Here is a 26,707-nt window from a genome sequence, read left to right as displayed (position 1 = left end):
TGGCCCGGCGCAGCATAGCTGGGTCTTCCGCCTCTTATCTGTATACAACCTTGGCAACCAAGCCATCTGGCCCGCCAAGCTCGTCCGATTGCCCCAGATGCAACCTATCTGCCCATCTTCTCGGGATCCTCAGCCGGACTTCTGCAAAGGTACGCGTGTCGCACTGTTGGTATTTAAGAGCGGGGTTCCTGGCCATGCCCGTCGTCATTCTACCAAAGCTCCCCGACGTTGCCACTGTGTTTTTGTTTTCTCTTTTTTTCCACGGGGCCTTTTGTCCCTTGATCTGAGCCATGACTTCGACATCCGACCCATCGCACATGGCGGTTCAAGCCGACGCCGACGGCCGCGCATCCCCAAACAACTCGCGCAGCAGCGACGAGAAGGCCATGGACGAGAAGAGGGGCGCCGCCACCGCGGTCGAAGAAGACGTCGACGTCGTTGCCGTCAGCTACCAGGACGGCGACGAGATCCGCGAGTCGGACTACACCGAGGAGCAGTACAAGACGCTCCTGCGCAAGATCGACAGGTACCTGCTGCCGCTGATGTGGTTCTGCTACGGCATCCAGCAGACGGACAAGACGGCCCTCAGCACCCAGGCCATCTTCGGCCTGCGCGAGGACACGGGCCTCGTGGGCCAGCAGTACTCGTGGCTGACAACCATCTTCGTACGTGGGCCGCTTCCGCCTTGACGCTGCTTGAGCCAGCGAGCGGGCAGACTATTAACGTCGGCCTGAATGGCCTCCAGTACATCACCTACCTCTGCGGAGAGTTCCCGTCCAACTTCCTCCTGCAGCGCTGGGCCCTGGGCCGGTCGCTCAGCATATACATGCTTTGCTGGGGTACGCAGACTAAATAAACCGCCCACTCCGTCCCTCCCCCCCATCATCCCGATCAGAACGTACGTCTGTGACTGACCATTGCCGCCGCGTCCTTCCCAACCGCAGGCGTCTGCGTCATCGCCATCGCCGCCGCGCAAAACTGGACGCACCTCATGGCCATCCGCGGGCTGCAGGGCTTCTTCGAGTGCACGATATCGCCGGGGTTCGTGCTCGTGGTGGGGTCGTGGTACCGGCGCGAGGAGCACTCGTCGCGGGCGCTCTTCTGGCAGTCGGCCAACGCCGGCTTCGGCATCATCGCCAACCTCGTCATGTACGGCATCGGCTCGCACGCCGAGCGCTACGGCGGCCTCGCCCCCTGGCGCTGCATCTCGCTCTTCCTCGGCGCCACCACCATCGTGCTCGCCCTCATCTGCTTCGCCCTGCTCGGCAGCCCCAAGGAGGTGCGCTGGATGAGCACGGAGGAGAAGCGCATGGCGTGAGTGCTTTTTTTTTTCCTTTCGGCTTTTTGCCCCCGTCTCTCTCTCTCTCTCTCTCTCTCTCTCTCTCTCTCAAACCAGGGGTTTTTTCGACACGTACGGGCTGACCGTCGGCCGCTTTTCAAATAGTGCTGCCCGCATCCTGAAGAACAAGGCCGGCCGTGACGTGACCGGCGTCAAGTGGTCGTGGCCGCAGGTCGGAGAGGCTTTCCGCGACCCGCAGCTGTGGTTCAGCATGATCAACGCCTTTCTGTCCTCGGTGCCAAACGGGTATGTTACTTCTTCTTCCTCCCCCCCGGCTCGATATGGCAGCGACACAGGCCGGCAAAAAGCTGATCCCCTATACAAAAAGCGCTTTGACAACGTTCGGGGGACTCATGTACAAGTCATTCGGCTTTGACGAGCTCCAGGTCCTGCTCATCGAGATCCCACGTTCCGGTAAGGGATTCTTTCTTTTGCTGATCCGACGACGACGGTCGATCCATCGCGTGGTGATGTGTGTACATGTTGATTGACGGCGCAACGGCAGTCACGTCCCTGGTCATCTTCTTGATCGTCGGCATCTACACGCGCAAGGTGGCCAACAGGCGCATGTACATCATGGCCGCCGCCACCATCCCGCCCTTCGTCGGCATGCTCGCGCTGGCGCTGCTGGACAACACGTACGCGAACCGCTGGATCAAGTGGGGCATGTACTTGATGACGGTACCTTTTGTGCTCTCCCTCTTCTTGGCCTGGACGTTGAGTAAGTCGATTTCCCCTCTTCCTCTTGAAGGGGTAAAGTAAAAAAGCAAAAAAAAAAAAAAGAACGAAAATATCAGAGCGAGCCCCGCTGACCTCGTCACCACTCCCACCTTCCCCGCAGTCCCCTCCAACGTCGCCGGCCGCACGAAAAAGACCATCATCTCCTCGGCCACCTTCCTCGGCTACTGCGTCGGCAACATGTGCGGCTCGCAGATCTTCAAGGCCGCCGACGCCCCGCGCTACGTGCCCGGCACCATCGGCGCCTCCGTCGCGCTCGGCGCCGAGTTCCTCCTCATCTGCGCCTGGCGCGTGTATTACGTGCGCCAGAACCGGGCGCGCGACCGCGCCGCGGCCGAGAGCGGCGTCGGCGAGGAGGAGCGCGAGCGGGTCGGGAGGAGCATGGGGGAGGGCGACGTGACGGATTTGGCGAATCCGCATTTTAGGTATACCATGTGAGGGAAAGAGGGGGATGGGGTTGGTCATAGTCTTGAGTGGCTGTCGGTGAAGCGGATAGAGTTCTGCGTTTTACTCTCGGCCAGCTGGCAAGCTGGTTGGGGACGTTTGTCTTCGGCGCTGGGAACTCCTCTTCGTCGCCGTACCGATATTCATCCTGACGACGCTCGGCTACTACAAAGGAATTAGTATGGTGTTTTCTCAGGTCGCATATATTTCCAAGAATTGTACGAACCATTACTCCCTGGTCTCGTGCAGTACAAAGAAACCTTCAAGTACTGCAATGGGTTTGAAGGCCGAGTTGGCGCTTTCAAACCAACAGTGGGGGTGGCGCGTACGTGTCGATCCACTCGACTGCATGTCGGACTGGCGGCCGAACCGACGACGCTTCCTGCTGCGGAGCAGCCGTCGCACGAGGGTCCGCTACAACTCCTACGTACACCATATATCAAAGCCTCATTTTCATTCCGAGAGCATGAACCTCTTTTTTCGATTTTTTCTGCAGCTGTCCCGAAACCGAACACCATGTCCGACATCACCCCCATCCTCTCCGACAAAGCCTGCGCTTACCCCGCTGGGCTCTTCCGTAAGTAAACAACCCACCGTGTTGTCGATGTCAATTTGTGCGTGCGGATGGCTGAAGTCGAATTGGGCAAAAGACCACGCCAAAGTATTCAACAACGTGGTCTATACGACCGGGCAGATCGGCGCAGACGTCGCCGGCACGCTCGTCGGCGAAGACATTGCGTCGCAGACGAAGCAGGTCTTGAGGAACCTATCCGCCATCCTCGAAGCTGCCGGTAGTTCGTTGGAGCGCGTTGTCAAGGTGAACATCTACATGGTGGATCAGTCCGAATACGCCGGTATGAACGAGGTGTATAAAGCTGTGAGTCGCGGTTCTGTTCCGCATTTTCGAAAGGGAAGAAGCACTGAAGATGGATCAGATGATGCCGGATCCGAAGCCACCGAGAGCCTGCGTGTTTGTCAACGGACTGCCTGCCGGTGCAAGCGTCGAGATGGAAATGGTAGCTGCAGTGAAATAGAGAGGCAAAGGAGAAAGCATCGACTTTTGATTGGTGTCATGGCTGAACGCAATTTGGAAAATTGACAAAGGTCCCTGTCTCACTTCCTGCTCCTCACCTTCATGATTCAAAATTGCCGCCAAGAAGGTTCATGAATTCCTCATCCAGATCCATACCAGCTGTTTCACCCGTGCCTATGCCGGCTGCCATGAACTGTGCGGCGGCGTCTCCAAATGGAGTCGTCGTCGCAGCTAAACGAAAATCTGGAGGCAATCCGCTGTCCGACATGGCCGAGGCAGTGTTTTGGGAGTCACCCACAGCGCTGCCGGCTCCCGGCGAGTACCCTGTACCGGCTACCTGGTTCTGGAGCTCGTCGAATGACAGATTGCCCGTGGCAAAGGATGGGAACGATATCTCATCCATCTGCGAACCATCAGGTGCCAAGTGTAGTCCGCCTGGAGGTGCGCTCAACAAGAGCTTATCGGCTCGAAGACCTGAATCGTTACCGTCGGAGTCAGTCATGTCATCAGGGCTCATATGAGATCTCAATCTCTGCGAAACATCGTGAACAATAGCGCGGCATTTCAGAGCAGTCGGAAACTTGGTAGAGAAATTTTCAAGAACGCTGCTTGCTCTATCGAGATCCTTCAGAGCATCGGATCTTTGTAAATATGTAGAGAGAGCTTCTGGCTGCGCCGTGATGGAGTAAATGAGGGTAAGAGTAATGGTAAAGACATTGAACAGGTTGAGCCAGTTGAAGGCGTATCGTTGGTCATGGTGCATGGCTTCAATCTGCCTGATTGCCATTGCGGATGCTTCTGCAATCAAGTGGACTTTCTCCAAGGTGAGGACAGGACACAGCGGAGATGGCCTGTAGAGCATGATGAGATGCGTGTAGTAATTGAGGTCGTACCAGGCCGTACTTGTGTGGGGAACTTGCAGTATCCGCGTTTGAGGCAAGGGGAAGGGCATCGTGCGGCGCCACTCAACCAACTTGGCATGAAGCGCGCCGAGAATCTCATCACGATCAGCAGGAGGCAGGTACCGATTCTTGTTTGAATACACCTGTTCGAATATTTCGCCAGCGATTCTTCTCAGGGACAGTATGTGCAGCGGTACGGCCATTTCGGACGCCTTGAGCGGAGGTTGTGGTAGGATCCTATCGGGCAGGATATTCTCATCATCGACCTCGGTGAAGATGGCGACTTCGATGTCGTCATCGCAGATTCCGAAAGGCCGGCCAAGAGAAATGGAAACGACTCTGTCCATCATGTACAGACTCCAGAAAAGGCGCTTCCTGTATTCTTGTACGTCGAGGGGCAGTTGCCGAGTGCTGTCGTTCGGTGCCGTGTGAAGTCCCGTGCCAACGGCAAGGCGGATGGCGGAGCCCACCAAGTACCACGTGTTGGAACCAACACGGTTGAAGAAGGAGTACGAGACTTGCAGAAGCAGGGCATCCAGAGCAGCCATATTGCCGCTTGACAAGGCTCTGTAGAAATAGGTCATGGCATTGTTGAAGAATCGGACAGACTCGGACTCGGACCCATCGGGGACGATTGCCGACCAGGTCGTGGATCCAATTGCAAAGACCATCCACATGGTATAGAGCCACGGCCCACAGCTTTCCAGACTCTGGGGCTCTGTCACAGAATACATTGATTTGAGCCGTTCCATGAACCACACTTTCCGGACAAAGGGGTATAACGTATGCGTATGTGACCAGTAAAACTCGGCCAGGCGAAATGCTTGCTCCCTGGGCGGTAGACAAGCTGGATACTGCAGAGCTGATGACTCATTCCCAGGCGCGTTGTTCGGAGCAGCGATTGAAATGTCGTTCTCGGAGGGCTGGTCTTGTTGGGTGACTTCGAAGCTGAAGGGAAGCTGATCAGGCTTCAAGCGACGCAAGACTGCCTGAGTCAAGCGCGCAAACGAGACACCAGAAGAGGAACCCAGATATCTGTCGGCAGTAGCCTCCAACGACAGCTGTTTTAGCTCGGACGCCAGTTGGTCTCCGCGCTCGTCCTTGGTACTGATTCGAGACCCTTGGCCCAGGGCGCTTGAAGCATCCGTTGCCCTGTCCGACTGGACGGCAACCGACCGTGGCTGGTCTTGGTCTGGCAGTACGGGCGGACTGGGCTCAATGGGAGTGGCCACGGACAGGTTTGGGCTGGTGGAAGAGGGGTCGCGAAGCTGTGCTTCAAGCCGAGCTACGCGCTGCTCCAACCCACGAACGTAGCTGTGCAACAAGGGCCGTCAGCAGATTGCGGGGCGGGAACCGGGGAAACAGCGACAAGCACGCACGAGATGTAGAACAAGCCGGTCTCTTCCTGCTGCTCCTCGAAGCTGCACTGCACACCCGAGTGCTCGCATGCCTGGCATCGCGGGAGGGTCCTGGAGCACTTCTTCTTGCGGTTGTAGCAGCGCCTGCAGGCTTGATTGGCGCGGGCGGGCGCGGTGGTGATCATGGCGGACGCGTCGCAGGCATCGCGAGCTTTAGGCAGAGCCGGGCGGGGACAGCGGAGGATGGCGCGCCGGACATGGCGGAGGATGGAAGTCGAGGACTGGCTGGTGATTGGAAATCCGTTATCGCAATTGGCAGAGGCGGGGAGCTTGATAGGGCAGGCGCATCCCCGGACGCGCCTCCTACATCGGCCGTTGACGAGAACGCGTCTTCTGGCTCTTCTGGCTGGCCCCGCTCGCGCGTTTCTTCCATCACTGCACCCAGCTCCGCATCGGCAAACGAGCTGCTTCCCCGCGCCGCCGCGCCGTCACCTCATCGTCCCGGCTTATCTACACGTCACGTGCCCGTGCGGCTGCCGTCGGTCCTGCCGACACTCATGTCGGGTGTCCTCCAGCGAATGCCCGGCGGCGGCGGCGGATGCGTCTCGCCGCCTGTCGGTTGCGCCGTTGATGCCGCGCCTTATAGAGCCGCCATGCCGCCAGCCTGCCAGACTCTGACGGACTCGCATACCGTTTTCGACCATGGCCCTATCACCGCTTGACGTCAGTGCTCATGGGGCCGTGCTCCCCCACCAATGCCTGTATCTCGCCGCCGTCTTTGTGCTGGCTTATGCATTGTTCAAGGTACCGCATCGCCGCCCCGTCGGCTTCGTCCCATGCTGATTCGGGGACAAGCTTGCAACCTACACCGATATCCCCTACATCAAGGGCATACCGGAAATCCCCGGTGCCATCCCCGTCGCCGGCCACCTCTTCAAGCTCGGTGAAGACCATGCCACAACTTGCGAGAAGTGGTGGAAGGAGTACGTCTCCCGCCTAGTTTGATGAGACCACCTGCTCACTGCGCTGCAGCTACGGCTGGTCCGTCTTCCAGATCCGGCTTGGCAACACTCGCGCCGTAGTCTTCAACTCATTCGAGGACTGCCGCGATGTCCTCATCAAACACCAGTCTGCCGTTATCGACCGCCCGAAGCTCTACACTTTTCATGGTGTCATCTCTTCGACCCAAGGCTTCACCATCGGTTCGTCGCCGTGGGATGCCAGTTGTAAGAACAAGCGGAAGGCTGCTGGTACAGCCCTCAGCCGTCCCGCTTTGCGGAACTACTACCCCATGTTCGATCTGGAGAGCTTCTGCATCGTTCGAGACATGCAAAAGGACAGCAAGGCCGGCGAGCTGGAGATCAGCGTCAGGCCCTACATCCAACGCTACGCGCTGAACACCACTTTGACCCTCTGCTATGGCATTCGTATGGACGAAGTCTATGACACCCTGCTGCGCGAGATTCTGCACGTGGGCTCCGCCATTTCTCTCCTTCGCAGCGCCTCGGAGAACTACCAAGACTATATTCCCGCCTTGAGGTACCTGCCCAACAACGAGAAGAACAAGAGATCCAAGGACCTTCGGGCGAGACGAGATGCCTACCTCAACCATCTGCTGGACAAGGTCCGCGAGATGATCAAGAATGGCACAGACAAGCCCTGCATTTCTGCTGCCATCCTCAAGGATCAGGAGACCAAGCTGACGGGCGTCGAGGTCAGCTCCATTTGTCTTTCTCTCGTCTCTGGCGGCTTTGAAACCATTCCCGGTACTTTGACTTCCTGCATCGGGTCTCTCGCCACACCAGAGGGTCAAATATTCCAGGAGCGTGCCTACGCCGACATCAAAAGACACTACCCCAACATCAAGGATGCTTGGGAGAACAGTTACCAGGATGAGAAGGTTCCATACCTCCGCGCCATGATCCAGGAGGCCGGCCGATACTACACCGTCAGCGCCATGAGTCTTCCACGCAAAACCGTCACAGAGGTCAACTGGAATGGTGCCATCATTCCACCCAAGACCATGATCCTCATCAACGCACAGGCCGGCAACCATGGTATGTCAAATCAGAGCCACGCATCTGATCACTTTGTGCTAACAAACAGCAGACACCGATCACTTTGGTCCCACGGGTAACAAGTTCGATCCCGAGCGGTGGCTGGAGCCCATCACCGCAGATAATCATATGGGTCCGTTCGTCGAGAAGCCCCTTCATGGCGTAGCCCATCACTCGTTTGGCGCGGGCGCCCGCGCATGCTCTGGACAGTACATTGCCGTTCGCTTGCTGTACGCCGCTCTGATCCGCATCATCTCGTCCTATCGCATCGTCGCGAGCGAATCGGAGCCACCAAATACGGATTACGTCGACTACAATCAGTTCAAAACAGCACTCGTAGCCATCCCGAGGGACTTTAAGGTCAAACTTATTCCCAGGGATCGTGGAATGACGGAAGAATGCTTGGATTCCGCATTTGAGCGTACGAAACAACATTACAAGGAAAACGTAAAAGGCTTTGAGGGCTATGACTGAGCCATCCAGTTTTAGATGTACGAAGACCACTGATATCCAACTTGTGACAATTTGAGAATAATGACCTTTATGGAGCCAATACTGAAACCCATGGACTACTTGAAAGTGATGTATCTTTGGAAAGGGACAAGGACAGATCTTCGACGCCATGTCCTCCACAACTTTGAACAGGCAGTGGTTTGCAATAGAACTAACGACCACCACACCCTAAAGTTAAGGGTATGGGTTAGTTCAACAGCTCCGACACCTACATCCTCTGCGCCAACAGTTTTTGTACTGGATGAAAAGCATATGAAATGTCGATCACCGGCGAGCCCAGGAAGAATACCTACAAGGACAGAAGCTCTGACTGCTCTTGCAAAGCATCCGACTTACTGGATATAGTCTAGGCTGCAACGATCTTTCTCGGCGATGGACCAGGCTTCCTCCACATACACTGCATCAAAACCGTCAGCTCGTAACCAATGGAAAAGAACAAAAGGGAAGAGAGAGTAAAAATAAAAAAGACAGCCAACCCCCCACCAAAACTCAACTCAACTCACCACATGCTCGACCACACCCTCACCCCCACCCCACCGCCCCAGATCAAACCCCACCCTCCTCACCACCTCAAACCCACTCCTCGCATACAACCCCTCCCCCGCCGGCGACGCGTCCACATACGCCTCCAGCCCCTCCGCGTCCGCCCGCTCCAGCCCCCACCGCACCAGCATGCCCCCCGCGCCCCGCCGCCCCTCGTCCGGGTCCGTCACCAGCGTCGCCAGGTGCGCGTGCGGCCGCGCGCCCATGAGCTCGGCGTGGGCGGCGCGCAGCGGGCCGAAGAGGGCGCGGTAGACGGCGGGGCGGAACTCGGGGATGAGCTCGTCGTCGGGGATGAGCTGGTCGTCGTCGTCGTCGTTGTCGTTGGCGGCGGGGCGGTGGCCGTGGCGGCGGGGGATGTCCCAGCGGGCGCAGGCGATGATGGCGGGGGCGGCGGTGGCGCTGTCGTCGTTTCCGGCATTCGACGTGCAGTCGACGACTTTGACAAAGTGCGCGGCGGGGTCGGTGCGGAAGGCGTGCAGGCGCTGGGCGGTGGTTTTGTCGAGGGAGGACTGCGAGGGCGGGGCGTGGTAGAGGAGGCCGCTGATGCCCGCGCCGGTGGGCGAGTAGTACGCTTTGTGGAGGAGCGCCGTCATCAGGGGGATGTCGGCCTCGGTCATGGGGAGGACGGTGAGGTTGTCGTTGGTGGTGGCGGTGCTCATTTTTGTTGCTGCTTTGATGTGGACGATGATGGCGTTGGGGAGGGAGGGGGCTGGGGCTCGATGCTGGAAATCGGCTCGCGTCCGGCGCGCCTCCTGTTATAGAGATTCCCCCATGTTGTCCATCCCGGGCTTGATGGAGGTTGATGCCTGATGGAGTTGCCTGAATAGGAAGGTGGGAGGGACGGAGCGAATCCTTGGCGGGGTTCCCCGGTTGGCGTTGAGCACGAGGACGCACATGGTGCTCGTCCAACTAGATAGATCCTACGATCTTGTTCGATGTTGTGTGTTTGGATACTCGAGGCCTCGTGCGCGGGTGCGAGCAAGGAGCCGATGCAGCTGGGAACTGTCGTTCAAGCAATGTCGGTTTAGCTAGGAGCTTGCGACAATTTTATAAGCAATTTTTCTGCATTCCTAAGCGTTTGGTGAATCACCGAGTTCTCTGACTTTTTTGTTTGCAAAACGGAATGCCCGCCGGTCGGACTTTACCACGTCCTACACTTCAGCCCTCAGCCCCGTCATCAAGTACCGCCATCTTTAATGGTGCAGACATGGCGTGTATCGGCGCAGCAAAAGGCAAAAAGAAATATGTCGGAAAGCGTCTGATGAATCTGTTTGCAAAACGGAGGGCCCGCCGGTCGAACTTCACCACCTCCACTTCAGCCCTCAACCACCCCCGAGATATCGCCATCTTAAACGATGCATATCGACGCAGCAAAAAGCAAAAACAAAGATGTCGAAAAGCGTTTAGTGAATCACAGAGTTCTGACTTCTGTTTGCAAAACGGAATGCGCCGACCGAACTTCACCAACTCCTGCCCTTCAGCCCTCAACCACCCCAAACAAGATGTCGCCATTTTCAACGATGCAGGCATGGCATTATTTATCGACGTAACAAAAGGCAAAAAGAAAGATGTCGGAAAGCGTTCAACGAATCACCGAGTTCTCTGACTTCTGTTTTCAAAACGGAATGCGCAGGTCGAACTTCTCCTGCACTTCAGCCCTCAACCACCCCAAACAAGATGTCGCCATTTTTAACGATGCAAGCATGGCATTTATCGACGTAACAAAAAGCAAAAAGGCAAAATAGTCCCACTGGGGATCGAACCCAGGACCTTTCGCGCTTCTACAGGTAGAGATGGTGTGCGATCTTTTGGAAGATGCGAACATTTCTAGACTGTGAAGCGAACGTCATACCGCTAGACCATAGGACTGATTGATGAAAGGATGCTGGCTGTTACAAAATATAGTATCAAAATTTTCCGGAGGAGTTGCAGCGAGATTTGGCCGTGTAGTGTGCCGGGCTTCGGCGAATACTAGCGCACCGCAAAAGGCCGGTAAATCCCTGCTGGACCGGAGACGCAGCCTCTTCAACGACAGCATGCACATGAGAAATGAGGCTCTACAACAGTTGCTCTCTGGGGCTTATATGAGCCAAAGCTAGACGGAAGTCTCGTTTGCGGCACACACACACACACATGCCGGTCTCGCCATGGCTGACAAAGACGAATTCAAGATTCAAGCGCCAGACAGGAGACGGAAACAGGAAAGGAACTCCACGACGGGTGAAAGCGTGATTAATTGATTGTTATATGCGTAATGAATGTCCCATGCCTTGGGTATCTACTCGGGTCTGTATACTTCATGAAATTGTGTAAGACGTATCAATGGATCATCCTCCGACTGCTGTACACTTCACGACAACACCGAAGTCACCTAGAGGGCCATGGCAGCGACAAGGACGCCGGCAACGCCGGCAACGGGCACAGCGAAGCGCGCAGCACCGCCGGTAGACGAAGCGTGGGCAGCAGAACCGGTGGCGCTGCCGCTGTGAGACGACGCGGTGGAAGCAGCTGCAGACGTGTCAGCAAAGCGCCAAGTATGACGGTGAAGCACCAGGTACGCCCCCGAAGACAGAAAAGGGGATGCATTACCCGTGGAAGAGGCGGAGCCGGTGGCCGAGGCGCCGGCGCTGGTGCGCGAGCCGGACTGGGCGGAGCTGCCCGACTCGGAGGCGGCGCCCGTTGCGGTCGAGGCGGAAGCGGAGCCGGTGGCGGAGGCGCCGGCGGAGGCGCTGAGCTTCTCGACGCCGGCGGTGATGATGAGCGGGCCCCAGGCGACGTCGGTGCCGGTCAGGGTCTCGGTGGTCTCGCCGGGGAAGTTGGCCTCGGTGCCGCCGGCGGACTCGACGCAGACGGCCTGGGTGGTGCCGTCGATGGCGCAGCTGACGGCCATGGTGAAGTCGGCCGTGTAGTCGGAGGCGACCGAGTCGTCGGTGTAGTGGTACTCGAGGATGGACGGGCCGGCGGTGACGGTGAAGGCGGCCGGGATGCCGCACTCGCCCTCGGTGATGTCCGAGTAGCTGCAGCCGATGGAGTAGGTCACGACGTCGCCGTCGGCGGCGATGACCGAGGCGACGGGCGTGTTGTCGAAGCCGGCGGCGAGCCAGCTGGTGGTGATGGTGCTCTGGGCGACGGCGCCGGCCGCGAACATGATGGGGAGCGTCTTGTACATTGTTGGGTTCGAAAGAGCGACTGGGTTAGGTAGCGAGCGACTGTGTGTGAAACGCTGCTCGAGGAAACGGGACTGCCGGACATCTTATTGCCATCATGGCCTGCAGCCGCATGATCCACACGCGCTCACGGTGAATCCTCTCGAGTGACTAGTGAACGCCACTAGGCAGCAGCCGCCGCATGGGCCGCAGCTTCGAGCGGCGGCTGTTGGCCAGACGCCCGATAAGGATTGAGTGGCGTCGCAAGCGGTAACTTGGCAGGGGCATGGCGCCAATCGCCTTGCCGCAAACCTGCTAGTATGCTGGCTTTAACTGTACAAGCTTCTTTAAGCGAAATAACTCTCCGCGTATCCGGATCGCGAGTCCCGACTCGGTATGTATTGGCCGAGCATGTTTAGCGAGCGCTTCACTGGTCTGATCCTACTTCGAGGTGTTCTGGACGGAATCACGGCGTTTATGATATACACATGGTGCTGTGACTGAGATTGCTTTGTCGGAGGGAGACATGTGTACTTTACGGAGAAGGAAAAGATCGTGCCGCATCAGACCAAATCAAGTGAAACATCCGGGTATGCCGCCAGAACAACGCCATATAGATGTGCCGAAAACGCCTCGGGTGTGGGTCGATTTACCGAAGAAAATAAAAAAAGAAACAAAGAGTTGTTGGCACGCTCACGACGCCGTCGCCGCCCTTCATCTCGGTGAGCCGATCGCCAGCGGCGGTGGAAAGAGCTCGCTTGTGGACGACTGCGTAGGCGCATACTCGGACCGGGAATAGACCGAGCTGGATTTCGAGTCCATATTGGTTGACAGCCAGGAAAGGCCAGGAGGACTCAAAGAGCTAGGCGTGTTGCTGATACCCATGGCTGGAGAGCTGCAGACGGGTGGTGTGGTAGGGGGCGCTTGTGGTGGCACTGCGGGCAGTTCCTTGTCCATTGAGGCGGTGCGGGTGCTCCGTGGGAACGAGTGGTGTCCTGTGGTTTCCTTGGACAACGAGGGGTTTGGTGCTCTCGGGGATGTGCTGTGAGAGAGCGTTCGCATAGGGAAGCGCGGCGAGTTCGATGATATAGGGGAGATCGGGCCTCTGATCTGGTTGGTGGACGGATTCCGATGCTGGTGAAGTTGCTCTGGGAGCAATGATGTTCCACCAAACGAAACACGATGGGTGTTCATAGGTAGTGTCTTGTGGGTTGACATCGAGGATAACGATATCTCTGTGTTGACTTCAATGGAGATGCTCGGTTTCCCATCTTTGGGCAAAGATGCCTGATGCGAGGGAGCCTCAGCATCAAGTGACCCCTGACGCCCATATGAACTCCTGCGCCAGACGCTGTCCGGATGGCGATAAGGAAGGCACAGGCAACAACACCAGGCTCGTATAAACGCCATGTACTCTCTTCGGAAGACGTATGTGGTGCCGAATATACACCAAGCGACGATGCTGGGAACAACGCCAGGAATATATTGGAAAAGATCGACCCTGGCCTGTTCAATGCTCAGACGGGGACCCTTCACTTCTGCCGAAGGTCGTTGTGAGTGGCGGTTGCGCTGGAGATTGACGAGTTGGTAGACGATGAGAGCAGCCTCAAAGGCGCTACGGTTCCCGGTCAATTGGAATCCGAGAAGGCGCCAGGTGTATACTCACATCAAGACGGTCATTATGAGGCTGAAACGGACGATCAGCCATTTGTCTGTGGTCCTTCCGCGGTTCCCACTGGCTACAGTTGACACTGTGCCTAAACTGGATGAACAGCCGTTGGTGGACCTGTCACGTTTGAAGAAGCGCCTGAAAATACTCCGAGCCAGCAAGTATTTGTAAAGAATTGCAAGCACGAGGAAGAATCCAACAACCATTGACACAGTCACTGGGCTGGGTCAGCAGACGGAGCTTGGAATCGGAGGAATCGACTTACTGATGATGTTCACGACGACCAAGAAAAGCACCGGCCGGGCCCTCAAGGCTTTGATCTGACAGAGAGATACCATGACCGCTGGCAGGAGAATAGCGGTCGATTTGAGGACTATGGCCATGGTTTTCTTCTTCTCCGACTTGATGCGGATATTCCAGGTCCCAATGAAAAGGGTAATTGCCCTGGTGGTTTCGATCAGCTTTCTGTGCCCGGAGCGGAGACCACCGGCGCAACAATGGCCACATACCAGAACAAGACGAGAAGTGAGTCTACATTGTAGAGGTAAATGCCTTTTGGAAGGGTCAGCATGGCACAGGACTCGCAAGGCTCGACTGGGGTGATTACCGATGGCAGCCGAGACCGAGCGCCATCCAGAGTCGGATTTGCCAAACATGGCGGTTCGGTCGCGCTGCGGTTTTTGAAATGCTTCATACCTCTCAATCTGTATTTGTCGCCAGTTGATTGTGTAGTCGAGATGGGTGACGACTCCCTGCACGGCGCCCAGCGTGGTCGATACGCCGAGCAACAGGATATCTCAAGGACGGTTAATGCAAAGTGTCGATGCGGATGGAGAAACAAAAGTAACTTACAGCTGAGACCCTCGCCATGTCGCCACAACATAAAACAGAGCAGAAGGCCAAGAAACACGGCGATGAAGCCGAGCGCATTGACAAAGATGGCCAGCCCGAAGACCTCGTGGGGCAGCTGGGCAGACATTGTGGACATGATGCTGGCAAGCTTAGGATGTTGAGTCGTCCATGACTCGTGTGGAAGCAAGCGATGCGACGAGCAGGCTTCAAGGGTAAGTGTACGGGACTGGTTATAAGAAGCAGCGATTAAGCCGCAGGCGCGTCTTGGAGAAAGTGGGCCAGACGTCTGCGACAAGCTATCCCAGAGACTCTTCCTCTTGCGGCGATTCAGCCGACGCGAGAAGTGTCCGCCATATCAGTAGCATGGGCGAGAGGCGACGGTTAGCGGCCAGACTACCAGGAAAGGTAATTCAGGCAGGGCGTAGCGGCAGGGACGGGCACGTTTTGATTGTCGGTACCGCAGATCCATAATTCGGAAATGTGACGAAGGGCGAGCCAAGTGGCATCTCGACGAACGGACCATGGTCTGGACGTGGAGTAGAGGGGAACGGAAGAGGAAGCTGGAAAGACTGACAAAGCCTGATTGGCTGGATGATCATGCCCGACCGCAAACATCGACGTCGGGCAGGTGGGCTGAAGGTCGGAGTTATCATCAATCGGTCGCAGCAGCCTCCACCACCGGTACCTGCCCAGCGCAGCTGCAGGCCCGCACCCGATGGGGACGGCGCCATAAGCCACGATCATCGGCAGTTGGTCCGTTGTCGGGGCGAGACTGGGTTCGTCGGCGGCAGATGTGCACTAGGGCGCTCACAATCGCGGGGGATGTGTCTGACGGGGCGTGCCTCCGGAAGGGACATGGCTAGGTACAGTGCCAGCCGCTGAAGGACGGACGCAAAGCCTGCGGTGGATGAGCTGCACATTCGCGACTGGAGTTGGCAGCATACGGCCGTGAGATGCCGGGCTTGCACGACGAGAGAGGACGGAGGTGTGACGACGTGGTTGCACCGGACTTAGCTCGCAAATCCCAGCTGACGGCAGTGGCCGATGATGCGGTGCTAAGCGTTTGACCTTGACTTCGGTTAACAGTAGCTCATTCCAAATGTATCTTCTGCTGCACCACCACTGACGCATGGTGCGACTCTGCGAAACGAGCCTTCAACCCCGACAGTCGATGAGAGAGCGTCACGGCGTCAGCAGGTGTGACTGGCAGGCAAGGGCAGGCAAGGGCAGCCAAGGGGTCACTGGGGTGTCGGGCAGCCGTCCCATGAGTCGGATGCCGCAGCAGGTCAGCCGGGCACGGAGCACCCCGCGGACAGGAAGGTGCCATGGTCCACGCGTGCCGCCGTGGCGCCGCGTCGCCGCGCTCTCATTGGCCCTCGAGCCGGGCTTCGCTAGCTGATGCACGGACCCCTGCGCCGCCCTTTTAAGCTGCTCGCCTCCTCTCCTCCCCTCTCTTCTCTTTCCTCTCCAGCACAAGGTGCTCACGCCCGGCAGCAATGCCACTGTCCCCATCCGCCGCAACCCGAGAGCCTGATCTCAGCGGGCCGTCCCTCATTTCCTCCTTTCCTACTGCGCATCCATACGAGACTCCTCCATCCGTCTCCAGCTTCGTCGCAGCGAGCGACCGTCACCTCCTCGACCCCGTTTCCTCTGGCGCACACTCCCCTGTCGCATTTTAGTTACACTCCTTCGCTACACTCTCAATACGCCGAAACATGCCTGCTGGCAATCGACCCGTTGGCTTCGACCACAGCTACGCCATGGTTGACCTGGATCAACCCAGATGCCGCAACAACTGAACGGGCCCATGTCCAATCAGCTACATACACTCTACCATTACTACTTTTCGTGGGGCGCATGGATCTCAGATGGTGCAAACCAAAGTCAGAACCCAAAGTCCCGCTCGGCTCAGCCGATCGCGACCACTTCATCGCGGACCGTCGTTCACGTCAATACTGTTGGAGAGCTACTGCCGGAACACGTCATCCTGTCCAACCAGTGCCCCAGGGGCCTGGCACAGCATGGGCGCACAGAAGGCCTATGAGACGACGCATGATGTATGATGCACTTGGAAGCCAAGATGCACTCGACACTTGCTAGTCAGCAACAGCCATCACCTGGTCATGGTGTAAGGCAAGAGAAAAGTCGTCACCCGTTATGGTGCAAGTCAAGAAAAGTATCACCTGTGGTGGTGCAAGTCAAGAAAAGTCATCACCTGTGGTGGTGCAAGTCAAGAAAAGTCATCACTGGTTGTGGTGCAAGTCAAGAAAAGTCATCACCTGTTGTGGTGAAAGACAAGCATGCCACCTGTCATGGGGCAAAATTGAAACCATCCGATGAGGCGGTGTGTGATGAAGAACCATGAGCCAGGCTCAAAGGTGAAACACACAAAGTGGAGCTGTCGGTGAATGTGCTTGCTGTCAGAGCAGCACCGAAACATACTGTACAAGCAGACCCGCACCGAACTTCTGAGGCATGAGTAATGGAATCCCGCGAGGATTTATTGGCTGGCGGTCGATGGAGGCAAGAGTGCAAAGGGCACGAACTCACCCCCGACTGCAAACAAGGCCTATGAAGCTGAAAGCCGACCCCAGTCGGAATCAGTTTGATCGCACTGAGGGCTCACTTCTTTCCCGGTATTGGTCCACTCTAAAGAAGATGACTTGGAAAGACCAAGTCTCGATTTGAGTGCTCGACCCTGGGACACCGCTTCCCTGCGGTCCACTCGAGAAGAGTGTTCGACCCAGGGATCACACAGAACCACAGCCACGTCGGTTAATACCGTCAGCAGACGATAAAGAGTACATGCTACTCTACGTGTTGGCCTGGCGCTCTCCAGCGTACATGTCTAACATAAACAAATAGAGCTTTGCTCCGCGCCTTGCCGTCAGGTTCAAGGGGCGTGGCCTTTTTCCTTTTACCCTCTCTTCCTTGTTCACACTTCCCTCAAGACCATTGTCTTTCGCAGAGAACGCCCTCGTGCGTGGTTTGTCCGCCCCCTGTGCATCTGGCTTACCCTGAAGGGCTTGCCTCATGACTTGTGTAGGCAGCAAACGCGGAGTCGGTGCGAGAGCGCCATGCTCCGCCTCATTGCTTGCGACAATGCTACTCTTGACGGGTGTTTGTGGGCAGGGATGAGAGAAAAGTGAAAGAAGACTGAGGCTTATGGGTGTTGGCGGCTTTTCTGAGTTGCCTCTTCCCTTTCTTTTCTGTTTCCTTTCTTTGCCCTTCCACTTCACTGTCTTTCCTCCATACTCCCTTGTCAAAAGTGCCTTGCTAGTGTTTCGTTCCATCTTCCTGGCCAATCGCTTCTATTGTCAGAATCTCAGGATCTGCCTGAAGAGCCCACTCCCTTGACTTGCGACCCTCTGGCTGAGGGCACAAGAACAGCGCACTCAAGGGGGCCGTCGTAAACCGACGGGAGAGTAAGGGACTCTCGGGCTCGAGGCTTGAGAGGCAAACAAGGGATAGATGTTGCGTTATACTATGCAAGTGGGCTTGAGGGGCATTGGAAATGGGGTAGAGAGCCGGTTGGAGATGGTTGGGGAAGAAAGGAAAGAGAAAAGGAAAAAAACCCTTTACTACTTCATCCTTCGAGATGGTGGGCCAAATCCCACACTATTTTTTTTCGTTGACTCTCTCGCCTTTGTTTTGCGGGACGTCGAGGAAGAAGAAGAATGTGGCAGAAGCCAAAAGACACTTTGTGTGCAAACACGCCATCTCGATCGCGATCTGGCCAGGGTTTTCGCGTTTCGAGAGGCAATGATGGGGTGGATCGCTTGTGGGTCGCAAGGGTGGGGTTGCATATATTGGATGGTGGGAACTTCCTCTTCTTTCTCTGGCTCACACCATCCATCCCCACTCGTTGGCACATTGAAGGAAGGCCGAGGAAAAAGAGGGCAACCTTGAAACGAGGCTTGCGATAACGGATGTGTCACGCCAGGTTGTTTTGCTGGATCTGTTTCTAAGGTCACGTCTACGAGATCACAATTCAGATCACAAGTTGGGTACAGCTGCCCCATGGTGAATAGTAGTGTGCTTTTTTAATCTTTTTCTTTTTTTTTACAAAAGTGCCTATTTGAGGTTGCACTCGTGAAGGAGTTGAATAGGGTTTCTCCTCCTATCTACGTGCACAGGGCGTGCTGAGTCGACCATGAGCCTGAAGCGCTGAGCACATGTTCGTTCTTTCAAATATCAACGTCCCAGTTGCAAAAGTCCCTACTTTGCGAAGCAACGACAATATAGCACATTTCACACAAAGTAAAGGCATTACCTATCCCTCTTGACTCCGGCAACCGTCTGCTGTTGATTGATCAAAGAGCAATCCATATCCCACTACCTCACATGCAAACCCGATCTTGATCCTGACCAAACCTCAAGTAACCAAGCAACGGCGCGACAACCCACCCGATGCTGATGCGCCTTCCAGTCCCTCCGCCGACACTCAGGGGAGCAACAACACCTCACCGTCTCGCTCGCAGCGGGAGCACCTCCGCAAAACTCTCCCCTCTCCCCCATTTTCCCTCCTGTCGCCCGCAAAACCGCGCGCGCGCGCATCCGCCTGGCGCATCCATCGTGCCCCCTCCCCTGCCCCTTTGCTCAACAATAATAGCAGCACTACCACCATCACCACCGGCGGCGCCGCTACCCAGAAAAAAAAAATCCTCCTTACCGACCATCCATCCCCTGATAACAAACTCCTGCTCAGTAATAGTAGTCATTCCGTCCAAGAAAAAGACCGGCGCGACAAAGCCACGCGCAACCGCGATCGAGCCGCGTTAGTTAGTAGTAGTGCGGCCGCCGGCCGACGCCTTCAACCACCACCCCGTCGGCGAAGCCGTCCGCCGCCCCCGCACGTGCAGAGCACGCCTTCCTTCCTTCATCCGTCGGCGAGAAAACGAAAACGAAAAGACGAACGCTGTACCTACCTACTTCCCGGCGACCCCGTGCGCCCGGCCCACGTGGTGTGTGTGTGTGTGTGCGCGCGCGCGCGCGAGCTCATCAGCCATCCGCGCGCCGGCAGCGCCGCTTTTCCATGCATGCCCTTTAAGCTCGGCGGCGCCGTCGACGTTTGTTTGACCTGGCCTGGCCTGGCCTGGCAGAGCGGGTGGCTCGGATGGTGGGTCGTGGGGCTCTCTTTGAAATATGCAGGGGCGATTACGTGTGAACGATGTCGAGCGTTAGCGGGATGCACCGCGGCGCGTCGAGTACCGTACTTTGGGGATGCGAGGTTGATGAGGCGGAACGCAGAGGCTAGTAGGTAGGGTCGAGACATGCATGCCGCTGGCCTAGTGGTTAAAAGTGAGTCCGCATGGTGCTAGCGTGACGGTCGGCGACGTGAGACAAGTAGTGTGGTGGTGAAGAGAATCTTTCACAGGGCGATGCGGGTTTCCGGGTGGCTGGTGGTTGGTGAAGCTGAGCTCAGAGAGGCGTCGCGGATGAGGCGTTCATGGTGTGACCACGAGGGTGAGACGGGATTTCAGCCACGAGGTCCTGTGACACTTCGTTGTGTCGATAATGGGCATGTGAGAGATAGGGAGATAAGGAAATTCCAGATCATGGGGCTACTATGCCATGAAAGGTGGGATGTATGAAATTGGGGAAGTCGTGCTTCAGTGAGGGCGACGCGGTTGGGACAATGACCTCGATGTATAAAGACTTACGCGCAACTGTGACCTTCTTCTGAGACTCCAGAACTGAGTCTGGAAAATACAGCTGAGAATGTAATATTTTGCTTCCAACCTTCGCTATAACTTCGCTATAATCACACAAGGTGAAGCCTAGACAGTGTCTACTGCAACGCCATTGCTGAGCTTGGTCTTCAGGTTGTCGGAAATCAGTCCAACGCGGCCGGTCAAGCTGGAAGCGCGAGCGGTGCTCGTATGGAAGTTTGCAGTGATCTGTGTCTGGATATTGGTCTGCGCTGTGGAATTATTACTCTCTTGCCTCTTTGCCGATGGCAACATGTGTGGTGCTGCAAAAAGGACCACGCGGCATGGCGTAATGAAGACGTGTGCAGCGCGATCGAAAATAACGTCGAAGAGGCCGAGGTATTCATCGAGCTTTGAAGCAAGTTGTTGCAACTTACTCTTCAGCCTACGCCGTACAGCATCAGAACCCACGCGCTGCTTAGAAAAATGGTGGTAGGGGCCATAAACGATACGCAGAGTGGGGATTCGTCGTTCCATCCTTGACTATCTTGTTGAACATCAAAGGCGAAATTTGTTCATGTTCCTTTCGCCGGTGCATTGCTTGGTTCCGAATGCTAGATATAGCCGCAACGGAAGAATGCTCTGTTGGGGTGTATACGTGACAGACCAATGGCGGAGTGCTCAGCTGTTCCCCCACTTTATGAAACAGGCAGAGCTTCGACCACGGCACTTTTAACGTCATGTTTACAATAATGTTCGGCAGAGAGCTTCAGGCCCGCTGGGACGCCTCACGGCAGCTCCCAGCCATCTGCACCAAGGGAAGTTCCGGTATCAGGCCAGAGCATATGGCAAAGAGATGCATCTAGACCCTCAATTCTTGCAGAAATTCTGCCCAAGCATGAGATCGGTATCCTTGTCAACGAGGCCGAGAAGGGTCGTTGCAGTAGTCTTGCTCCAGTCTGTTTCCACCCTGTTCTTGACGAACCGAAGGAATGCCGCAAAGCTTGCGCGCATGTGCATCGTATGTTGGCGAGATGTCGCGCACTGCATTTAGCCATGAGAACAAACGGGTCCCCGCCCTCGAACATGGTCAAGTATGTTTGGTCAAGGAGTTAAGTGAGCACGGTCCGTCTCATAGTAGTGAAGGCAAGATGGCTAGGCGCTGCCAGCTGGAACGCGATTCTTCCAGGTCAACGGCCTGCCGTCAAGCTGTGTAGCACTGTCTTCTTGAAAGAGGCCCAGCATAGTGTTGTAGACCGATGACACCATTGACATGTTGATCCGGTACTGCACAGGAAAAAGGCCTAGAAGAGTCGATGGAGTGGGAGTATTCCCGCAGAGCAGTGCCCCAATTGGCAGCTGTCTGCCTCGTGGCGGCGCACGAGAGACTTTGCAACAAGGTTAGCAGCTAGGTTACCGTCAAGCAAGGGTGCAGTAGCCACCAACAGGTCAAGGGAACCGAAGTGTTCGATAAGATTGGATGTGTCAGTAACGTTGAAGGCCGGAGGGGTCTGGCCTGACCTGTAGTCATCGGCATCAAAAATCAGTGGGTCCGGCATGTAAGGCCCACGATACCACTGGGCAGCGTCGTCAGCGGCGGTCAGTTTCTGGTGCAGCACATGGCAGAAGGTCATAGCTTCTCCCGCAAAGAAGCGTAGTGTGAATTGCCAAGAGCGCCTCCGGAACGCGTCGCACCAGGCTTCGAGCTCGAACTGCAGACGGGCCGTCTTCACGAGCGGGGCCAAGCCAAGGCCGTCGAGCTGGATTGAGTTGAGCGGAGAGGCGTTCGTTAGCGGCAGATATGCAGTGGCCGGGTGGAAGCCCAGCAGAGAGTCAGGTTGTTCATCTGGCCGGAGAACATGGGGTTAGGCACGTCCGTCCTTGCCGTAGCGCCAGGGCCATCCGTGGTGCCGCTACGCCAGTACTGTTTGAACAGTCGAGGCGCATCTAGCACAGTGTCCATGACCGGGCTGCGGTAATAACGTTGGCAGCCGTGCAGCCGTGCAGCGCTTCTGGCAGCTTCCTGTGCCCGCTTGGCGCGCTCGCAGTCGGCGTCAGCATTGACGTAGGAGAGCCAGACCTCGTGGACTTTGGCCGGTGTCACGGAATCGCACACGCGGAGGCAGCTGCCATCGGGGCGGCGGTGTCAGTCGACCAGGGATGCGGCGGGCTCAGTCAACGTCTTGGCGCGGCGCCGCAGCAGCTCGAAACCGCTATCGTCCAGGAAGCGGCGGTCATGGAGGCTCCGGATGGCATGTCGTCGAGGATTAGGCTGAAGAGGAGGTGTCGCGGGCTGTGCGTCAGTGTACGATAGCGGGCGGCGCAGCAGCACACCCACAGGCGCGGGGGCTGGCATGCGGATGACGGCGGGCTGCAGGTCGCGGCTAGTCATATCGATCGGGCGGGCATCATCAGCACGGGCGGCCTCGCAGCAGGCCCTGTGGCCCCGATGAGGCCCTGAGGCCCTGAAGAGCACGCGGGCGGGCGGCTCAGACAAGACAGGCCAGGCCAGGCAGGCAGGCTCAGGCGGCCGGTGCTTACTACTGCTTGCTGATGCGTGCTGGCGGGCGGGTAGGAGCAGGCGGCCGCCAGATCGACGCAGGCCGGAGAGAACATGGCGGGCGAGAGCGTGGGCGAAGCAACGGCGGAGAGGGCTGGTCGCTGGGTCGGGGCGCGAATGGGGGCGGGCGGCGGGACGGGCTCTGGCCAGGACTCCAGGAGGCACGGAGGCAGCGCAGGCAGAAAAGGCGCAAAGGCGGGCGATCGCCAGCCCTCGCCGTGGTCTAGACTGCGCACGCCTGCCAGCCGCCGCCCCGCGGTTGGCTGTCCAGCCGGCCAGCTGTCGGCGCATGTAATGCATTTATTAGCGGACGCGCACACGCCTCAGCGCGGGTCGGGAAAGCTGCCGCGATCGAGAGTCCAGAAGTCCAGACCTGCGCGCAGTCTCGGCCTTCGCGTCTTCTGGTCTTCTGCGCCGCAGCGCCCACTTGAACACCTTCGCTGTCCTCGCGAGCCCCAGCGATCGCCCTCGAGTTACACAGACCTTGGCGCCGACGAGACGACAGCCTGCAGAGCCACGACACCACGACACGCTGGTGCTGAGCCGCATCCATCCGCCTCCATCTCGCTCGCCGCAACCGCTGCCCGCAACCCGCGCCCGGCCCGCTCTCCACACCACCCGACCTGACCCGTCGATCGCAGCGATCCCGCCCGGCAACCACGACTCCACGACTCCCCCCCAACCCCCGCCGCCGTGCCAAACCCGCCGCGCCAACCCGCCGCGCTGCATGCGGCCGTCTCCTCACCATGATGGAAACCACCACCATCGCGCCGCTCACCCTGCGGCTGCCCGGCGTGCAGCCCACCGACTCGCTCGCCGTCCGCCTGCGCCCCGACGTCTCCTACCACCTGCTTGAACGCGCCCCGAAGCTGGACGGCCCCGAGGCCTACGAGTCCTGGGCCTGCAATGCCGAGAACGCCCTGGCCGAGGGCGGCTACCGCGGCTTCATCGACGGCACATGGGACCATTTCGACCGCACCGAGTGGTGGCGCCACGGCGACGCGCAGGCCCAGGAGATCATCGAGAGCTCCTGCGCCGACTCCATCCTGCACTCGGTCCTGTCCGAGGACGGCGAGGCCAAGATCAACACCGCCGCGAAGCTGTGGCGCTTCCTGAAGGCCGCCCACGGCTGGCTGGGCGAGGTCACATACTCGGGCCTGCTGCGCCGCTGGAACAGCGTCACCATGGCCGCCTGCGTCAGCGGGGCCCGCCCTTTCGCGCGAGAGCTGATGCAGATCAACAAGGACCTCCGCGAGCTGCACGAAGCCTACGCAAAGGCCACGCTGGAGATGAACGCCTGGTTCCTGTACACTCTCAGCGAGAACTTCGACACCAAGCCCGGCCAATGCATGGATTTCGGCGAGTTGCAGCGCAAGGTCGCTGCCTGCGAAGAGACGCTGAAGCGCGGCGTGGCCACTGCCGCCGTCCGCACCGCTCAGATCGAGCGCGACGCCGAGGCCGCAAAAGCAAGGCTGGGTAGCGGCGGCCGTTGCGTGGATCTCATCCCTGACGAGCCCATGGTTACTTTTGGTTTGCGGTGCACCCCGGCCCAGCCTACCTTGCCGCTTCCCTCTTCGGGCTGGCACGAAAAGAGGAGGCTGGATCAGCAATGCCGCCCTTCGAAGAGAGTCAAGACTGAAACTTGACCTGCACCCACCACAGCATCCCTCCCCAGCCTCTCCACCGCATCCCATCGAATGCCGTGTGATGCCCTAGCGGTGCTGCAGGGACCGTTGATCGCCATGAGACACGGCGGATGATCGACCTGCGGTCACGTCGTACAGTCACCGCAGCTCACGTCGGTGTCGTCGCCTCGGAGCGCCGTCGGCTGCAGAGCCGCATTCCTGCTACCACGGAAGCGTCGGATATCATGTGTTTCCTGCGATCCCGGTGCCTTTATGACGGGCCTTCCTGGCGACCCGGACGTTTTACGGCCGGGGTGCTCGTCCGCCCCTTGCTGGCATGTTGCACGGCAACGGCCGATCAGGCCCCCTCGGCCAATAGGAAGCGCCCCATGCCGCAGCATCTGAAGCTGTGGCACCCTAACGACCGCAGTCCTCTTCTGCCATGTCACTTTTCGAGCTCAACAGTTTTGGACATGTCGCATTGTCCGACGGGCAAGCGGCAGAGCAATAAACGGAGTCCCAGGGACATCCCAGAGCGAGCGTTTCGCAGAGATGGCGGTAATATACTGAGCCACAGCCCAGACGTGGTATCTGCGGCACGGCTGAATGTGGTGCGAGGTAATTGAAGATGGCTGGACTGGAGCGGTATATCGCTCAGTCCCTTCCAGCACAAGAGGAGGAGCGAACGGTCGTTTCCCCGTTCCACCCGTAATCAAGCCATCAATCACTCGAGCAACTTTGGAACATACCCAATACATTGTAATCTTCAAAACTTGTCAATCAAACTTACAAATTTACCTTGTCACATCTTCTTCGCTGCGTATCGTGAAGGTTTTCCGGTTGTGCTGAGACCCGTGCGTGATGCCCACTTCCCGTATTCTCCGCCTTCTACTAACACTGCCCCTTGGCCGAAGGGCATCGTACAGTGATGGAGTTTTCGCAGATGCACGACCGCCTTTCCACCAGGTCGATGACGCCGGACGACGATGTCTTCTCGACCCCAGGCTCGTCGTTCTTCGGCCAAGCCGTCTTCTCGTCGCCTCCAAAACTTGACTCGACACCGCCAACCTCAGACTTCGCCGGCTCGAACCACAATACACCCGTACACTCTCGCCGTCGGACACCAGCCAAGTCACTGGACACTCCGTGGGGCATCAGTCTTGAACCGCGAGACATAAAGCTCGAGTCCACGCCGCCGCCGTCCTCCCAGCTTCCAGCTGAGTGCGACCTCTCCCCAACGCCAGCCCCGAGGAGCAGGAGGCCGACAACGCCCAATGCCGTCCGACCGCAACCATGCTGCCGGATCAAGGCCAAAACCGCGCGAGACCTCATCGACCAGTCCAAGCCAGACCTCCCACGCCTATCAAACACATCCTCCGAGCACGCCTACCAGCAATGGGCGACCATCGTCCGCAACGCCCTGGTCACGGGCAACATGTGGAAGTTCGTCGACGGCTCGCACGCCGGCGTGCACCGCGACACGCGCTTCTACCGCACCGCCGAGAACAAGACGGCCGACCTCATCCGCCACGCCTACACCGCCGCCGCCGCCGACTGCCCGGCCCCAGCCGTGCTGAACTACACGCTGCACATGCCGGCCGACGCCCTCTGGGAACACATCCGCGCCGCCCACACATCCATCCCGACCGCCACCCCCACGCCCTCCTTCTTCTCCTCCATCAACACTTTCTCCTCCCCCGCCGACGCCGCCCCTCACCCGCCCTCCTCCACCTCCACCACCTCCTCGACCTCCACGCCGCCTCCACCGCCCCCGCTCCTCCCCCCCTCCCAATTCTTCAGCTCCACCGGCCACAGAGTCTGCTTCCTCCTCGAGATCTTCCACTCGTGCACGCAGGCCAGCCTGGGCGGCGACGCGGCGTGCTTCGCGCAGCAGCTCGAGTCGATCGCGGCGCGCGTGCGCGAGCTGGGCTTCGCGCTGCCGGCGTACATGGTGCCGATGCGGTTCCTGCGCAACCTCGAGCCCGAGCTCGGGGGGAAGGTGCGGGAGCTGGAGGGGAGGTATGGGGATGCGTTGTGGATGGGGGGATGGGGGGAGAGTGGGGGGAGTGGCACTGGTGGTGTGCCGTTTGCGGTGGTGAGGGAGGAGGTGGTGGGGGAGCAGCAGAGGTTGAGGGAGGAGAGGGAGAAGAGGGAGAGGGAGGAGATGGTGGCGGGGGAGATGGAGAGGTTGGAGGGGGCTGGGTGGGGGAGGGGGGATGAGGATGGTGGGGGAGTGGCGAGGGGGGGTGGGAGGAGGAGAGTGGAGGTGGTGGATGA

General features: G+C 58.0%; 9 protein-coding genes across 9 annotated transcripts in view; 5 read left to right on the top strand and 4 right to left on the bottom strand.

Annotated features, from left to right (window-relative positions):
* Nucleotides 1-290: 290 nt before the first annotated feature.
* On the top strand, nucleotides 291-2,515 carry BKCO1_19000212 (major facilitator superfamily transporter; the record flags this gene model as incomplete). Its single annotated transcript, XM_020272008.1, has 7 exons — nucleotides 291-665; nucleotides 746-839; nucleotides 945-1,314; nucleotides 1,445-1,585; nucleotides 1,668-1,753; nucleotides 1,845-2,060; nucleotides 2,181-2,515. The coding sequence occupies 7 exons, from the start codon at nucleotides 291-293 to the stop codon at nucleotides 2,513-2,515; spliced, it is 1,617 nt and encodes a 538-aa protein (XP_020131305.1).
* A 522-nt stretch (nucleotides 2,516-3,037) lies between these two features.
* On the top strand, nucleotides 3,038-3,555 carry BKCO1_19000211 (endoribonuclease l-psp; the record flags this gene model as incomplete). The annotated part of the gene is made up of 3 exons (XM_020272007.1): nucleotides 3,038-3,098; nucleotides 3,172-3,398; nucleotides 3,457-3,555. The coding sequence occupies 3 exons, from the start codon at nucleotides 3,038-3,040 to the stop codon at nucleotides 3,553-3,555; spliced, it is 387 nt and encodes a 128-aa protein (XP_020131306.1).
* A 99-nt stretch (nucleotides 3,556-3,654) lies between these two features.
* Nucleotides 3,655-5,999, bottom strand: BKCO1_19000210 (c6 zinc finger domain containing protein; the record flags this gene model as incomplete). Its single annotated transcript, XM_020272006.1, has 2 exons — nucleotides 3,655-5,770; nucleotides 5,836-5,999. The coding sequence occupies 2 exons, from the start codon at nucleotides 5,997-5,999 to the stop codon at nucleotides 3,655-3,657; spliced, it is 2,280 nt and encodes a 759-aa protein (XP_020131307.1).
* Nucleotides 6,000-6,516: 517 nt separating this feature from the next.
* BKCO1_19000209 (cytochrome p450) lies at nucleotides 6,517-8,345 on the top strand (the record flags this gene model as incomplete). The annotated part of the gene is made up of 4 exons (XM_020272004.1): nucleotides 6,517-6,618; nucleotides 6,670-6,797; nucleotides 6,847-7,871; nucleotides 7,924-8,345. 4 exons carry the CDS (start codon nucleotides 6,517-6,519, stop codon nucleotides 8,343-8,345), a joined length of 1,677 nt encoding a protein of 558 aa, XP_020131438.1.
* Nucleotides 8,346-8,730: 385 nt separating this feature from the next.
* BKCO1_19000208 (acyl-n-acyltransferase) lies at nucleotides 8,731-9,586 on the bottom strand (the record flags this gene model as incomplete). The annotated part of the gene is made up of 2 exons (XM_020272003.1): nucleotides 8,731-8,781; nucleotides 8,888-9,586. The coding sequence occupies 2 exons, from the start codon at nucleotides 9,584-9,586 to the stop codon at nucleotides 8,731-8,733; spliced, it is 750 nt and encodes a 249-aa protein (XP_020131437.1).
* A 1,712-nt stretch (nucleotides 9,587-11,298) lies between these two features.
* On the bottom strand, nucleotides 11,299-12,096 carry BKCO1_19000207 (gpi anchored; the record flags this gene model as incomplete). Its single annotated transcript, XM_020272002.1, has 1 exon — nucleotides 11,299-12,096. The coding sequence occupies one exon, from the start codon at nucleotides 12,094-12,096 to the stop codon at nucleotides 11,299-11,301; it is 798 nt and encodes a 265-aa protein (XP_020131446.1).
* A 691-nt stretch (nucleotides 12,097-12,787) lies between these two features.
* Nucleotides 12,788-14,721, bottom strand: BKCO1_19000206 (glycoside hydrolase; the record flags this gene model as incomplete). The annotated part of the gene is made up of 6 exons (XM_020272001.1): nucleotides 12,788-13,688; nucleotides 13,740-13,959; nucleotides 14,008-14,186; nucleotides 14,252-14,294; nucleotides 14,350-14,538; nucleotides 14,595-14,721. The coding sequence occupies 6 exons, from the start codon at nucleotides 14,719-14,721 to the stop codon at nucleotides 12,788-12,790; spliced, it is 1,659 nt and encodes a 552-aa protein (XP_020131445.1).
* Nucleotides 14,722-23,551: 8,830 nt separating this feature from the next.
* Nucleotides 23,552-24,451, top strand: BKCO1_19000205 (uncharacterized protein; the record flags this gene model as incomplete). The annotated part of the gene is made up of 1 exon (XM_020272000.1): nucleotides 23,552-24,451. The coding sequence occupies one exon, from the start codon at nucleotides 23,552-23,554 to the stop codon at nucleotides 24,449-24,451; it is 900 nt and encodes a 299-aa protein (XP_020131444.1).
* Nucleotides 24,452-25,358: 907 nt separating this feature from the next.
* Nucleotides 25,359-26,707, top strand: part of BKCO1_19000204 (uncharacterized protein) — a gene marked incomplete at both ends in the record, with an annotated part of 2,817 nt that continues 1,468 nt past the window's right edge. The window contains one exon of the mRNA XM_020271999.1: nucleotides 25,359-26,707. This exon is cut by the window's right edge and continues 1,468 nt beyond it. Coding sequence (XP_020131443.1) covers nucleotides 25,359-26,707 — 1,349 coding nt within the window.

Source organism: Diplodia corticola (genome assembly GCF_001883845.1).
Source record: "Diplodia corticola strain CBS 112549 chromosome Unknown scaffold19, whole genome shotgun sequence".
NCBI lineage: Eukaryota > Fungi > Ascomycota > Dothideomycetes > Botryosphaeriales > Botryosphaeriaceae > Diplodia > Diplodia corticola.
Note: the sequence above shows the minus strand (reverse complement) of the source record. Positions and strands in the feature narration are given on the sequence as shown.